Here is a 17,679-nt window from a genome sequence, read left to right as displayed (position 1 = left end):
TTTTAAAGAAGACGTGCGAATGTGCGACTTAATTAATGCGAATCTCTTTTTCAAATATAAAACACAGCATTTGTCGGTACTGCAAAATGTCCCGACTTATTTTCCACTACCCAAATTTCAAATTTCTATGACGCAACTCACCAATACGGCAATACTTTCTCAAAATCAAACAACAATCCATTTAATGTTGGGATTCAGGGGTTAGAAGTGGAATTCATACTCGTATTCATTCAGAATTTATCTTATTCATATTTTATTCACATTCATTACAAATTTGCTTTATTTTACTCTATTTATATCCATTAAAATTAGCATATAACAAAACATAATACAAAATATAATAGTTTTATTATTGTTATAAATAAATCATCAAAATTTTATCATGTCATACATATATAATCACAATTACTAACATAACATATAAGTAAAATATAAATATACATTCAATTGTAACTGAGTAGAACTAGGGTGTTCTTAAGTTCACCAAACTCCTTCATGAACTCAAGTCTAAAACTCATCAAATCGATTTCAAATGATGAATCCGAACCGTTGAACTCCGTCTACCTTACAAGTGATGCGTCTACATGTAAAAAAAAAAAAAAAAAATTGCATTGAGTCAAGTGCTCAAAAAAATTCTAAAAGATGAATGCATTAAAATTAATTTATTAACATTCTAGTTTTGACCACTTGATTTTATACTAAATTAATTCAAATGTTTAAAATTTTCACATGTAGACGTACCACTTGTAAGGTTGACGGGCTTCAACAGTTCGGATTCGTCATTTGAAGCATATTCGATGGGTTTTTAACTTGAGTTTACCAAGAAACTTAGTGAACTTAAGAACACCCTAGTTCTACTCATTGTAACTAATAATTTTTTATAAAGTAAAAAAAAAAATCAAAATTACAAATATCTCTTCTAACAAATTCAATTTGTTGACTAAATAATAAAACATTCAAATAAAAAAGTAAAATGTTTAGCATAATATTCTTCTTGCAATAAAATGCATACATTTTCTCATGATATATTTTATTTAATATAATTGCCTATTATCCAACGGCACAAAATAGCCTTTACCCGTACCCATACCCGTTTATCTAACGAAAATCCTTACCCATATCCAATAAGCTAACGAAAAAAAAAAAAAATCTTACCCATAGTTGTCTTATCAATTGCGATACGGGTAGGGTAAACGGATGTCATTGACACCTCTATTGGGATTAGGGCCGGCAAAAAAGCTCGTGGATTGATCGGAACTGGCATCTGAGTCGATTGCTAAATATGAATTTTTGTGATTTTTTTGTTTAACTATATATGAATTTAGTTATATTAATTTGTGTAAATTTCTGTCATTTTGTGTAAAATTGTATGTTTAAATGTATAACGTTCATACTGAATTAATTGTAATGTAATGTAAAATAAATTAATGTTATTTTGTTATATATGATGGTTTAGATTATGTAAATGTTTGATGAGCTTCATTATTTATTTATTTTGAATTTGTATGATAGTGGTTCAATAAAGTTCTATAAACTACAAGCTAGCTTGGTCCAACTTACTTGTGACTCGTAACAATGAATTGAGATTTCAACTCGACTCAGTCGGTTATTGTGGCAAGCCGATCACAAGCTAAGTTCAGCTTGTTGCCACCCCTAGTTGAGATAAAGTACTGTAGAAACGTATATTACTATCTTTATTTGAATTTTTCTTATTTTTAAAGCATATGTTATTTTTTTAAGATGTAACGTAATTTTTAATTAAGAAACTTATTAATTGTCATTATTGACCTTGTTTATTTTTTTTATAGTAATAATTGCTGATATTTTCATTTAAATATTAAAAGTGATTTTGTAGTTAGTCACTTAAAGTTATATTTTATTTATTTATTTTACTGATGTAGATGTTTTTAAGGTGGATTCTGTTATTCCAAAATAAAGAATACACAAATTTGTTACGTACGAATAAATGTCCGAACTTATTTTGTACAATAAAAAATTCCTATGACGCAAGTGGCAAATACATTCTGAAAATCAGAAAAGCATCAACTCCACAAAAAATGCCTGCCAGCGTGCACCCGGTTCTTCAGCACAAAATCCGTTGATGATTTTCACGAAGAAAAGTAAGTATTTGTTTCCATATATGACAAAATTTAGGTTGATGTTTGTCCATCATGAAACATGAAAAGTAAGTACTTGTTTCCGTATATGACAAATTTTCTTTAATGTCAGCGGAGATTGTTTGTTGTTTGTATTATTTTTCGATTGAATTTGCTGAAACATGATGTCTCATTTGACAACAGCAAGATCACGGACGGAGACGGACCCATAATTTTCATCAAGGAAAAAAAAATCTCAAATTAAATTTAAATAACTAATTATATTTAAATCAATTAACTAATTAGATACTCAATAAAAAAAAATACTTTAACTTATATTTTTCAATACTCTGACTTATAATTTTTAATTATCTAACCTATAATTATAATTATCAATCATAATTCAAATATATATTATAATTTTAACTCTAAATTTAATCTGAATTACAATTCAAGCATTCAAAGGGTAGCAAAAAAGTTTCAAGAGAGAGACAAAGTCAATCGGAGCATTCCGATCTCCACTAAAACTCAAAATCCAAGAGGAATCAGCTGCCCCTTCTGAAACACTCTAGATCTGCCCTGCACAAGATATAAACTAATTTATTCTCTTTTGAGATTTGACAACCAGAAAATATAAATAAATTTACTAGCATTAACAGCCACAAAACTAATTTATTGGCAGCCACTTTCAAACGATATTTACTTCGAGTGGTGGAATTCAATGGGAATTCGTATCCTCCGCATTAACTCAAAAAAGAATATTTTGAAGTTAATACATCTGGGCCGTTTGGTCTGCTTTAAGATTCGTACAGACTAGATTCACACTTATATTAAAAAGTCCTTGAATTATAGGCTGTGGTCAGATTGACTTCATTTAAAATCAGACAATTGACATAACTTATCTCAAAAGATGCTCTTTTGAGTTAATTCAGACGATGCATGCAGACTCATTCAATGGAAGAGTTGGACCAAAGCATTACGGTGGACCGTTATAAGCATTTGAAAAAAAAATCTCAAAATTTGTTTTTATTTTCAGTAAAAGTTGGAGGTCAAGTTACCCAACTAATTAATATTCACAAAAAAATTATTCATCTTAGATTTTAAACCTACGACTTCTCACATGGAAAGTATTGTCTTTGTCACTAGACCAAAAGTTAATTCTCTTCGAAATTAGTCTTTTAAATTTAAAATTAAGTGGAGAATAACTAATAGTTTGATAAGGGGATTAATTACCTTATCGTCATTTTTATTATGAAGAGATATCACTTGACAATCAATTATTTTAAGAGGAGGGTTCCAATGCCTCATTTTTTTTTTTATACCTCATCATACCTCATATTTTATATTTCAATTTCTTTCATATTCAAAGTCTAAATTGTCGATCTGAACCGTTCAACATGATATCCATACTAAAATATGATTAGGGATAAAATTTTATAATTTTTGAAAAAAATTTACTATTTTTTAAGATGGGTAGAAAATCACTGTTTTTTGAACAATTCAAAAACAATGATTTTGTACCTATCTTAAAAAATAGCAAATAAATTCCAAAAAATATAAAATTTTATCTCTATGCATATTTTAGTATAAATATTTTGTTGAATGGTTCGGATCGACAATTTGAACTTTAAAAATGAAAATATAAAATATGAGGTATGATGAGGTATGAAAAAAATGAGGCATTGGAATCCTCCTCTTATTTTAATAACCTTAACAGTTATTAAAAGTAAACTTCAAATTTGAAATGTAACATTATAATCTTGATCTATATGATGAATATATTATATTGTAAAAAAAAATATGACGATATATGTTATATATATAGATATAGAGGTTGACTTGGGTGAGCTATGGAGTAAAACACGTTTGTATTCTACGCTATATTTTCATTTTGAAAATCCAAACGACCGATTCAAACCGCTCAACATGATCTCTATATTAAAATGTGCTTGGAGACCAAATTTCACATTTTTGAGAATTTTTTTACTACTTATTAAGCCACTTTGAAAATCTGAAAATCTGGGTGAATAGTAAAAATTTATGGGCCGCCGGATCGGTGATTTTCAAAATAGCTTAATAAATAGTAAACAAATTCCAAAAATGTAAAATTTGGTCTCCAAGCACATTTCAATATGGAGATCATGTTGAGCGGTTTGAATCGGATGTTTGAATTTTTAAAATAAAAATATAATGCCATAGAACACAAATTCATTTTACTCCATGGTTCATTTTAGTCCAACTCTATAGATATATCTCACTGTATATCAAATGACTTCAAATTTTAGCTGTTCAAAACTAATGATTATTAATTCATCATTAAACGATAATTAAATTGCATGAAATTTGATTGCTTCAAAGAATCATAGTAAAGTCTTCTGAGAATCAAATTGAATAGACAACTGTTACATGTGACTAATACCTAAAGTCTAAAAATCTAAATATCAATAAAAAAAAAATTATATATGCTCATGAATCAACTACAAGTACTTGGATGTATATAATACCTTAATTACTTGTTAATAAAATAAGTAGAATATGAGCCTATGATGAATTATATTAAACCTTATGTAACATCAAGCCTGACAAATTATATCAAATGTACTACGTCAAACAAACATTTTCATACAATTATATACCAACCCTAGCAAAGATTAAGCCGGCCATATATCGCACAGAAATACTCACCAATTATATAAGATTGGGAATTTCATGTACACCCTCAAAAATCTCAAGAATATACATTTTTCCCTCTAAAATTCATAATATCATATTTACCCTTCTAAAATTTAAAAAAAATCATTTACCCACTTCACTCGTGACAATTAATTAAGATACATGCATTTCCATAAGGCATATACCAAAACTATATACAAAATGGTCAATTCATACATTTTATTAAATTAGTTTTGATGCAATATAGCTAACGCAATGTTATTTTCTAACAAAGTTCAGAAATGCTCAAGCAAATCCTTCATGATCCTACGTGTAAACAAAAAAAAAATCAAATATTAAAAGTAAATTTTTTAACGTATGAGGCTTCTTCACTTGCTGTGCTGGTGTGGCAAAATTATATATTAAAATATAGGCCGTTTAGAATATTTAATTATTCAATATACTATTAACAAATTAACTTACAATTTCATCAATTTTATTTAGGAAACGGGCATTTAATATAAATTCCACCAAAACAGATTATTCTTTTTTTTTTAAAACCTTGGCAGCCAGCTGTCAAGTATAATTTTCATTAATTAAGCATAAATTACATCAATCATTCTACATCTATAACGTCATTTACATCGAACTCCATCAACATCAACATCTGAACATTAACATCTAAGTCTCAACATCTAATAACTAAAATAACAAAATAAAATAAACATTCTCCATCAGTAGTAGACATCGACGACCTTCAGCATCGACTAGTTAGTGACTGGAGGAAAGGGGCGACGACCTTCAGCATCGACTGGTTAGTGACTGGAGGAAAGGGGGCATCATATTTTTTTTCTTTTTTCCGCTAGATTTGCGGGTGAGAAAGGCCGATGTGGCCTTGGCCTCCCCTTCCCAATCAAGGGTTTTGTTTAGCGGGGGTGTTGGTGGGAGGGTTGGAGGCGCTAGGAGACAGGAGGGATGGCGACTAGGGCTATTGTCACCAACTCTCTCTAAAACTCCCGACGAATGTTGAAGAGGATGGGAAGGTGTCAGAAGATGAGAGAGCTAGCGACTAAGGCAATCGTCGCTGACTCTCGCTTCTTCTGAAAAGTGTAAAGGACAACAAAGAGGTACATAAGTTGCGGTGGGACCGTGGAATTGAGAGAAGGTGATGACTTGTTGGCGAGAGGAGTTTGCTGCAGGTTTTCGTCCTTCGTCCCTTTCGGACGGAGGACGAAAGGTGGATTGCTAGCAGAGGTGGTAGAGTGGAGGCCAAGAGATAGGAGAGACAGACTGAAAAGAGGTGGAACAAGGAGGAAGAAGGTTGGATGTGGGCGGCGGCTAGGGTTTAGAAAACTATTAGATTATTCATCTAAACTTTATTCATGACAATTCAATGGATCTTGCGTCTTTTTTTTATAAACTATATTTTTCTTTTCTTTGAAGGTCAGTGGAATATAAACTAAAATTTACATATATAGGTCTGATATCTCGCAAACTTATCTATATTCCGATCCGTATTTTGTATCAAAATCTGTGTTTAAAACTGTCAAATCATGTTTATTTCATTGAATACCTATAGAATGTGGTACTGCTCCACATTTGTTACTTCCTTTGCAGAAAAAGGGCAAAACCGAGGAAAAATCTAGAATTCGAAGGTTTATACACAGTCCATGTACCTTCTTATGTGGACCGTACAACCCTCTGTCCGACCACAGACACGACCAGGACACCATCCACACGACCTCTATATGATGCTGAAATTTCAGGACCTGTACTTAAAACAGTCATAACTTTTGACTCATAACTCCCTTTTGAGTGTATGACCACTTTTCGGAAAGCTTGCGATAAGATCTACAATTTGAGCCAAAAACATAGGCACATGGTCCGTGTGGATTTTCACACAGGCCGTGTCAAGCATTTCCGGAAACATATCCAGAATTTGGAAATAAGGCTAATTGAAGAAAGGTCGGCCAGAAAAGCTTATAAACGGGATTTCTTGCACCAGAGACCTCATTCTGGAGCAGAGAATATATTTCTAGGGTTTGGGAGAAGGCGGCTAAGCTTGGAGGTGAAGGGAGGAGGAAAACGAGAGTTTTTCGATGATTCATCTTCTTCTTCTTTCTTCGAGTTTTATCATTTCTTCTTGTTTTCTTTTCATCTATTTTAATTGTTTTAGAACCATGTTAGAGTAGACTTTTTAGTTTCTAGGGTTTTGATGTAATCGAATGTTTTGTTTTGCATCTTAGTTATTGGATTTTTGTGTTGAAATTTGTGTTTGCTTGATTGTGTTTGATTTTAATTGCTTAGATAAATTGTTTGATTTTTATTGGTTTGCCACTAGATGCATGATCACATCTAAAACACATTTCAACCCTTATAATCTCTCAACCAAACTAAGTACATGAGGTAGGTTTAGTGATCCGAAAGGTGAAACCAAATAATAGCCGAAAGGTGAACATTTTCTCTTATTGATGGATAGGATGTTACATTTAGAATACCAAGCAAGTAACTCGGACTAATATACAAAAATTGAGGTTTAGAACCCTAGAGGGCAAATATTGCATACCAAGTTAATAAACCAATATACGACAGTTGAGGTTTAGAAACATTAGGTGTGATCAGTAAAACCCTGCACAAAGGAGCAACACAGAAGAACAGTAACTGCTGCATTCACTCGGGGGCCACACGGCCCGTGTACATTGGACACAGCCCGTGCAGGACAGTGCACGGACCGGGTACCTCGAAACAGAACTGAGATGAAGTCAGATCCCTAGGAACACATTTTTCTTCTTTTTAAACAAAACCCCAAAAATATTTATTGTTTTGAGTATTATTATTTATCTGTTTAAAAACATCAAAATTACATCTGCAACTTCTAGAGTTTATTTAATTTAAGTAAAGTCCAGTTTGATTCAATCCGTCTCTGAGAATCGATACTTGAATATACTACTCGATAGAATTGTACACTTACAATCTGAATCGAAAGTGTAATCAAAGTTAAAAAGTATAGTTTGTTATACTGAAATTTTATGCATACGTTTTTGTGTGAACAAGGTCAAATAGGATTTAATTAGTATAATTATAATCTATAGTAGCACATAATTAATATTAGCAATGTTAAGCAACGAATTAGTAGAGCAAAATTCTCCAGATTCTAGTAGCTCACCATAATAATAGAAAACCAAAGACAAATTTGAATAAAGCATGCTCTAAAAAACTTTTCGCCCTTTTTATCATAACGTAGACAAAAATAAGTCGGTGCACTTTTCAACCAAACCGAAAGGTGCACCGGGAGAATTTCATATATACCACTCAAAAAATGTAAAGTTACTTATTTATTATTCAAATTTCTATAATTAAATATTTACGATTTAAAAAATCTAATAACTCACATATTTACTCACTTAATAAAAAAATAAAATTAGTTAAATTTAAGATTATATAAAATATAATTAATAAGTTATTTAGTCTCTTATCCTTCTCTATCCATTCCTCTCTCTTTTGTATACAAATTTTATCCCGTCTTTTTTGACACAATTTCTCATTTTCGCTTAAACTCTCTCCTCATCTCGTCTCTCCCGCTTAAACTTGGAGAGAAGGGACAGCAAACTCGAATATAAGGATTCTAACTCTAGCTTGATCGTCTAAAAATAAGGTAATCACTCTAACTTTTCCAACAAAAATACTCATACTGAATTTGACGTTGATATCGCAATTCAAGTAATAACTGAGTTTGAGAATCTGTGTTTTGTTACTGGCTTAGTTTGGAATATCTGTTTTTAATTTTTTTATATTGGATATAAAGGAAAACGATTCTAAGGAAAAAAAGAGAGGGTGCTAATCATTGATTAATTATAGTTTAAGAAAATTAAATATAATTAATATGAGTTTGGAGTATATTTGATATATATTTAAGTTATATTGGGTAAATATGCTAGTTATTAGATTTTTAGATGGTGAATATATAATTTCATAATTTTTGAGTGGTATATATTAAATTCTCCCTTCAATAAAACATGCATGCTCCATCGTCACTTAAAAAAAAAAAAAAAAAAAAAAACTTCTATCCTCCACCTTTCAAAACCACAAGAAAAGTAAAAAAGATTACCTGAATTCCATCCACGTTCTTCGGTCCATGTTCTTCACTTCATGGATCAACTATAAGAACTTATTGTTTCCTTGGATATAACAAGATTGAATGTTAAGCTGGAATTAGGAGCTCCAAATTAATACATAACCTCTATTCCGAAATGCTAGTTAATTTGATGGAAGCAAATGTATGAAATCCAAGTTATTATATACAGCTAGCTACATAAAAACAATTATTTATTAGCCCCTATAATCTGTAATAAATCCAAGAGGAAGAAAGTGGAAACACCAAAAAAAAGGCACCAGTCAGTCATGTACCAAAAGTGATATTTTAAGCTTTTAAGGCCTTAACTGCCCCCATTGAGGTGAGAAGTGAGGATCATTCAATTCAATTAGGCCTGTTCGACAACACCCATTTTCATTTCCATTCTCATTCCCATTTTTATCAGAATTTATGAGAAAAAATGACTTTATTAATAAATTTTCTCAACAAGTATTACAATTTCCATTTTCATTAACACAAGTATTATTCCCAATTTTTACCTCTTACTTGTGCCTTGATTATTAAACAAAACCTTCTTATTCAATATTGAGGCCCTGTTGCACCTTTTTATGAAGCATATGCATAAACGCATTAATAAAAATAAAACACAATTTAAGTGTTTGCTTAAATTAAACAACCACAATTAAAGCTAATTTTAAGTTAAAAGTTTTCCATTCCGACGCCTAGCAAAATAATATCACATAATTCTAGCAATTTCAACCTTAAAAAAAAAATGTTTCTAGCAATTTCACTTCACTCATTTATATTTTATAAGAATATGATATGTATAATTTTACTAATCTGAATCAACCAATAATATTTATGCACTTAATATAGTCTGATGTAAGCATTAAATCTTCTACAAAAAAAATTAATTGCAAAAGGGATAAAACAACATTCACGTACATGCCGAACATCTATAATCTAAATTTTTCCATGAATTTTTCAACTTGACAATTGACAAATTGATATTCTCATTCACATATTCAAAATATCTCATTTTCATAAAAAATTATTGCATCCGAACTGACCCTTAATTCCCAGTATCAAACATCTCAAAGGCTTTTTGTCATACTATCTTCTTTTGTTTAAATGGTACCTTTGTCGTACTATCAAACAGCTTTCTAGCTTCTAACATCCTCTTTTATGTTGCAAGTCATGACTGTGGTAAAGAATCAATCACATTCAAGCATTGTATCAAATATCTCGAATGCATGCATGATGCATCATCTAACCTCAGACATAAACAATTAACGTTTGTTGATTAAGATTTGTAATTACATGTGTGAGTGAGGCTCAAGGTGGAACTTTTGCACGACCCTCAACAAACCCTCACCAATATGTATATGCAAACCATTTGATCCAAATGCAAAGATGACATACTGAGATAGAGAGAGAGGAGAGATGATGTAAGAAAGAGGTATATGAGTGGTATCGAAGGGTTGGAAGGAATGGTCTGGGACTGATTAGTTGAGGAGGGAAATCTGCTTTTAGCGTTATTGGTTTGATGATGTCTATGCATGTAAGCAAATTAGGAGTAGCGCAATATCTTTTGCAATGAAAGTAGAGAAAATTGTATGGACCGCATTGAAATTACGAAATAGAAAAATGTATAATACAAAGTAATAGCAATCAGTGGTACCCATCAGAAGCCATCTCCCAATATGAGAATGAAGTTCTCAAGTCATTTTCGATAATTCAACTAAACAGAATGCGGTACCAGCATGTCAGTATCATAAAACATTACTCATTTCTATCCATTACAATGAAACTGGTAGAGGTTTACCTCCCACTATTTTTTTTAGAAAATAAATAACCCTATCATCAAGCTACTTACTGTATGTATTTCTGAAAACTAATCACTCAAACATCTTTGACAACGTGGTTTCAAAGGCCAATATGCATAATTTATGTAACATTTTTAACAAACAATAATCAAACAGACAAATAGATTGACAGCTAAAAGTTTATTTGAGCTAAAATTTCAACCACCGCATCATCTACAACTCGCAAAGGATTTTCCAAAAGCTAAAATCCTCTCTCACCGGAGATTGTAAACTTTCTCATTTCTTCTTGCACACATTTCTGCAAAATACATAACTGAGAATATTAAAAAAATAATAAAAATAGCAACATGCAGTACTAAGCTGTGGAAAGATAATTGTATCCAACCATTAGAAGAAAATTTAATTTCCATTTACCAACTTTTATATAATAGGAAGCATAAAATACTAGTAATACTGTACCAAATTGGTTTCCCTTATTTTGATATTGCCCTTTGTGCTTCTTTGACTCGGGCCTAACTTTAACCAAGTTCAATAGAATTTAAACCTTTCACTGTAACAAAATGAGAAGATTCTGACAAGACAAAGATAAGTACCATGAGATCCTCTTCTGAAAATTGCACCGAACTATTTTTCTGAGCCAACTTGCGCCTTTGTTTCTCTTCATAATACTCAAAATCATCCAAAAGGGATTTTTCTGGTTCATACTCCTTAAAAATACATAGCATTTTCAAGCCTTGTGGTAGACCTATCTGCAAATTACATATATAAAAAAGAACAGTTCGGTAAATATGGCTCACCAAACTGATCAATGGTTGAAATCCTCCGACTTCTTGATATCTTTTTTATTTTATTATTATTTCTTGTAACAAAAGTAGCAAAAGAAAGCCCTTAATGACCAACAAATTGTAGAAAACAACTTCCAAAGAAATTATATAATAAATCACTATTATTTAAAAATGTTCTTATAATTATTATTTCAATTAATCAGCTGTCAAACACACAAAAGCCATCATAAAATAAATAAAAACTGAAATCATGTCATCCTAATTTTATATCATTACTGCATATTTGACATATTGACAACTGTATAAGCATCATTCCAGTCATCTCCTTGCATGAGATCTCTATTAAGTATTAAGGCATGGCTTAAAGACTAACAAAACATTTTTTTTTGTGTGTATTTCATCCAAATATTACCTCCTGAGTATCCCGACTGAAAGTGACGACCTTGTTGTCATTATTTTCAAGTGTTATCTCACGGAAGTTGTAATTGGGTATGTCCTTTACAATGTGCCATTTCAAAGGGAAAAAACCACTCCACCAGTCCTGCATCCAGAAATCCATGGTTTTCTTGAAGTCTACTGGCCCCACCATCTCTGCCAACCCAACAAATTGTCCGCTTGAATTAACCTAAAAAGCACAAATCAGAAAATTAAGTTTTCCTCTGAATCTTTGTAAATTGAGACTGGCCAAATTAGATCTTATTCCAAATGAAGAAAAAGTAATACACAATCAACTGAGACTGCACAACAAAACAAGATTTTTAACAGGATTTGAAAAAGACATGCATCAGGAAGAACAAAAATTTGATAAATATTGATTATTTGTAAATGTAATAAATAAATACTTGTGACGTCATAGACAAAAGAAATAAGGTTTGTTCTACCTATCAACTGTTGCTCTATCATTCTTATTCCCACAATAGTAGAAATTTACTAAGAAATAAATTTTGCAAGCTGGCCCTTAAAACTTGGAATTTCTCAGCACACAGAGAGAATTTTGTAGCCACAAAACACGGAGAAAGGGAAGAAAGAAACAAATATTACGCCGCTATAGCGGAACGGCTAAAAAAACGGCGCTATGCCCATATTACGCCGCTATAGCGCCATAGCTTTTATGGTCCAAAAATGCTATAGCGCTCTATTTAGAACCCTGTTAACAATCAAAGTGGATGATAACAAAATAGATTACAGAAACCAAATTTCCTACTTACCGAGAAAAACAAGAAAATAGGGCATTTTGAACCTTCAACCTCTTGAATCTTTTGCGCATCACGATACGCCAGATCCAGTTTTTTATTCCCATGTGGTGTGCTTGACCAGACACTGTACTTCATGCTGTGATACACATCATTCTCACTGAACGACTTTATCATAAAAAATTTTGCTCTGTTGTAACTCACAGCAAAGTCCTTTCTGTTATACTCACCCCGATCAGCACCCTTCCCTTTCCCTATGCGGGGCCCACAGACAGACACCTCACGATTCCTGGCAGGTTGGTGGGTATTTTTATAATATCTAGTTGGAGGGGTTGGCTGGTAACCGGTTGGACTAGATCTTATGAAATTTTCAGACCGGTGATGATTATTTTCCGCACTGTAGCTATTCATCTTGCTTGTAGTTGCACGGTTCCCGGGGTAGGCACCATGCACTGGCTGATTAAGGACAGGTGGAAACTGACTGGCTTGGCGAGGAGCAGCAAAAATCTCCTGGAAGAAGGATAGTAAAATTTTAATGGGATGGGAAAAAATATACCAACCAAAACAAAGTTCTGATTTTTTGACAAAAGTGGTTGGTTAAGTATAGTAATAATTCTGATGCTTTCAGATAGAACATGTAAAAAACCTAATTTTGTCAGTGGTTTGAACCAGTCTCTTATAACTTCTGATTTTTTTTTTGTGGATTTCTTATAACTTCTGATTTCTTTAAAGAAATCAGTAAGAAATCAGTGGGTTTATACCCACTTTTGTCAAAAATTATATATACCAACCAAGCTGTAAGAAAACACACCATAAATCATGAAATCCTAATTACAAATCTAAACCACAAAATTTTGTAACCTGCACACTTTCCTTAAGCTGAAAACAAAACATCCAACCAAAATTATCTCTAAATTCATACATAATGCCTATATTGTATAAATGCATAAATGCATGTTGTTTATTTACTGTTAACTCAAATTTCCACCTGCTTAACAATCAAAATTTAAGTTCCAAATGGTAAATCTCAATGATTTATTTTGTTATAATTTGGAGTTAATGTGTAAGATCAAGGGGTCCAAAACTCTTACAATTAATTATTTCTTCTTCCTCTTGATCTCCACTAGAAAAACAACCAAATATTTAACTATTTTCATGTGCAAGCATTGCCATTCAGGTTGATAAAGGAAAATGATATAGATTTGCCAGTGGAAATTGGAATGAGAGTACGACAAGTAATTGAATTACGAACAAATAATTTATTTTGTTCTAATAATTTGGAGTTCGTGTGTACGATCAAGAGGTCCAAAACTCAGCAGAAAGACTCTTACACCAAACCATTATTTTTCTTCCTCTTGATCTTCACTAGAAAACCAACCAAATATTTAACGATTTTCATGTGCAAGCATTGCTAGTCAAGTTGATAAAGGAAAATGATATAGGTTTGCCATTGGAAATTGGAATGAGAGTACGACAAGTAATTGAAATACATACAAATCTGTATCTTTTTCCTTGTTGTACTCTCATTCCAATTACTTCATGTCGATGGATACAGTTAAAAAAACTTAGAATTTGTGTGGTTACGCAAATAATTATATAGCCCAAAACAAAAATTAGAAACAACTAAAAAAAATGAGTTCACAGTAGCCTAACTCATAATAACTGACGTGCTTTCGTATTTGTGTGCTACAAAAATGCAACATACCTTGTTTCGAGGATCCAAAGACCAAGAGGTGCAATTAGAAGAATTTCCAAAATCAGGTGCTGGTGTTGTCGAGTATGGGTCACTGAAGTTGCGAGATGTACCTTCATTTTTGGTAGAACTATACTGCCTGTCATAGCTATTACTCATGTTGCCTCTTGTTCTTCTAAATGTAGTAGCGGGTTTGATATCTATCAAGAAAGGCTTCATTCCTTTAATCTTCTTCACAAAACATGGGATGTAGTGGTCTAAAGAAGTATCCTGACAAAACAGATTATTAATTCTCATAAGTTGTATCACTACAAAAGCATAAGTGTTAACTTTGATTCTGTCAATTATTTCCAACTTTTTCCCCATTAAAATTACATAACAACAGCCCCTCACAGTGACTCAATTTTCAACGATATGCAATAGTAGGGAAAACATATCTGCTCATCAAAGAGCTTATATCATAAACCAAAAGAAAGAGATCAAATTTCAGTAGGGAAAATACCAAGTAATACACTAAAATAATGACACAAGAAAAAGCATGGTAAGTGAAGTACCTCAACATCTACTATGTTGGTTCTAGCATTGGGTGGAGCAAAACCCGTTCCGTTCTCCCTGCGATGACCTATATTAAAGAACCAATAAAACTCATAACTTCAACTGATCAAAGGTTGATTGATCTTGAAAGCTAATTAGAAAGAAAACTTTGGAGAAATACCGAAATGCCTTCCGTGCTCGCTAGTATCTGACAAGGAATTAGCATCTTGATGATTATCTAAATCAATTCGTTCCTTCATCTATTGAAGAAATAAGAATGACAATATTAACAATAATAGCTCAAACAACAAGAACAGGGAAAACATGAAAGAAAGAAGCAACACCACCAGTTAAACATATATATACAAATTCACCTGTACCCCTAAACCATAGAATAGGGAATAAGGGGTTTAGGCATTACTCCACCAAACACAGATTAATTTAGGCCGGCCTAACTAGGCGTAACTCTAAAATTAGGCCTCTAAATTTAAACCGCCTCTCTTACGAGAATCTGTGAGTATTCGCAAGGGTAAAAGTGCTTAATTGTGTCGGATCCTCGTGGATACTCCTATCAGTAATAGCGATACTCTCGGAGATAACAATTTCTGTCGGCTTACCCTCGACAATAGTCAATTTTTACCCTTGCGGATACCTCCAGATTTTTGTAGTTGTTAGTCCCCTACGACTCCACGTCAGTGACTATCCATTTTTTTTTCCCTCCCTCTTCTTTAGATGATTATATTTCTTAATAGCTTATGCCATGACATAAAAGAATGATATACAAATATAAGGTAACGATCCAGCCCGTGTAGGTAATTTCAACTTTTATTAGACAATACTATTTCTCAAAAGGGCTTGGTTGTCCAGTTGTTTTCCAAAAGTTGACATCCAGTCCGAGTAGGTAATTTCAACTTTTGTTAGGTTAGGGAAACGACGGCATAGGGAGGCCAGTGCGTCAGCGGCCCGGTCCAACCCGCATCTGACCCGAAGTGAGTTTCTGAGATCTGATTCGATTATGTAGAAGTGCTTTGATACAAGGGAAAAGGAGTTGCGGTCTGAAGTTCTGGCAAGTCTTCTGACAATGTCAGAGATGAGTGCTTCAGGGAGATCCTCCATTTGAACCTTCAAATTTTGAATGATTGAGAATTGAGGGTTTAACTTTAACACGTGATTATAAGTAAGTTACAGATTGGATTCTACCCAATGATATGAACAAGACAATCATATAAGTGGGATCGTTACCTTCCTTATAGATCCTAAAAGAGCTGTCGAGACCTCTCAATCCCGCGTTGAAGGAATTGATAGCAACACTTGATTGAATTCGAATACAAATTTCCTTGATCGTTTTTAAAATCCGTAAAAAATTTGAACAATTCTGGCCATTCAATTTCGCAAACAGGAGAAGCGCGCTCTCTCTCTCTCTCTCTCTCTCTTTTGAAACTTAGAACCTACTACCAGTCAACCACAGCAAGCAAAAGCAATAGGCAGCCAGGCAAAACGGTTTTGGTTTAGGGAGGAAGAACCCTAATCCCAACAGAAACTAACCTTTCTTTATGTCCGAGTAACGCCAATTTTTGCTTTTACCAATTCGATTCTTCCAAGGTTAAGCCGCAAAAGGGATGTGAATGATTGATTCATTTATGGTGTATGGATGATCGGAAGATATATTTGGGATAGCGGGATGAACTATTTTCAGTTAATTGTTGGGGAAACAAGTAACTCAAATTTTGAGTATACACCTCAACCGTCCGATCAGAATCTGGATCAATCCCGATTTGAGATGAAACACACAGATCACTTTAATACTCATGCCAAAACAGATGTGACGGTCCCGATCTAAACTCAAAATTTGAGTTATTTTCGGTGATATGAATTCTGGAAGATTGTTCTGCCCTCTGCCGCCTGCTAGTGCTAGTCTGCTAGACGAGGAACCGAAATTTTTTTAGTTAGCAGTTAGCACCCTCATAAATCATAATTAAAGCAACACCACCCAACTTCTCAAATTTTAATTTTTACTACCCACACACATATCTACTTCGCGCACCAAATTTTTTGATGCACAGACGAGGTATGTGCATCAAAAAAATATTTTTTTATTTTTTTAGTTTTTTATTATTTGATGCGCACCTTCAGACTTCACTATGTGCATTATTATTTTTTTACTTCTGTTCTAAATTGTTTGAAATTTTTGGACTAAATTTCTTTTTTTGTTCTGCATATAATTTGTAGTATCAAACGTTGATCGAATTGTGCTTAAAATTTGTAGCAATTTGTGCACCAATTTAGTACAAAACACTTCTCGGATTGTGCGTATAATTTGTTATAATAATTTTTAGATAAAATTTAGTCCAAAATTGAATTTGTTATATAAGTGTGTTTTATTTTTTACAATTTCATCATCAAATTTTATGAATACATATAATTATAAATACCACGAACGAAATAGAATTGACAAAAAAAAAATTAGACCAAAAATTTCAAACAATTTAGAACAAAACTAAAAAACTAAAAAATAAAATCAATTTGGTACGCATACCCAGTCCGTCGTGTACCAAAACATTTGATGCGCGCACTAGGTATGCGTGGGTGGTAAAAATTCAAATTTGAGGTTTTGAGTGGTGGTTGTTTAATTTAAATTTTTTGAGGTACTAACTAAAAATTTCGGGACGAGGAAACATATTTTTGTTGGGCCTCATTTACCAATAAAGCGACGAGAATTGAATTGTATTCCAAGAACACTTTCCGATGACATTTGATGAGAATTTGAGTTTCAATTCAACCTTCATTTGTAAAATTAAATTCAAGAT

The 17,679-nt window shown here is 32.5% G+C and overlaps 1 protein-coding gene across 1 annotated transcript; it reads right to left on the bottom strand.

The window, feature by feature from the left end:
* Positions 1 to 10,608: 10,608 nt before the first annotated feature.
* On the bottom strand, positions 10,609 to 16,440 carry LOC144553575 (uncharacterized). The gene is made up of 8 exons (XM_078301799.1): positions 16,424 to 16,440; positions 15,054 to 15,134; positions 14,893 to 14,960; positions 14,351 to 14,608; positions 12,661 to 13,155; positions 11,865 to 12,077; positions 11,261 to 11,416; positions 10,609 to 10,965 (listed from the first exon to the last, which is right to left on the bottom strand). The coding sequence occupies exons 2-8, from the start codon at positions 15,130 to 15,132 to the stop codon at positions 10,909 to 10,911; spliced, it is 1,326 nt and encodes a 441-aa protein (XP_078157925.1). The 5' UTR covers positions 15,133 to 15,134; positions 16,424 to 16,440; the 3' UTR covers positions 10,609 to 10,908.
* Positions 16,441 to 17,679: the final 1,239 nt, after the last annotated feature.

Source organism: Carex rostrata, chromosome 4 (assembly GCF_964058835.1).
Source record: "Carex rostrata chromosome 4, lpCarRost1.2, whole genome shotgun sequence".
Lineage (NCBI taxonomy): Eukaryota > Viridiplantae > Streptophyta > Magnoliopsida > Poales > Cyperaceae > Carex > Carex rostrata.
The sequence above is the reverse complement of the archived record's forward strand: the minus strand, read 5'-3'. Positions and strand labels throughout refer to the sequence as shown.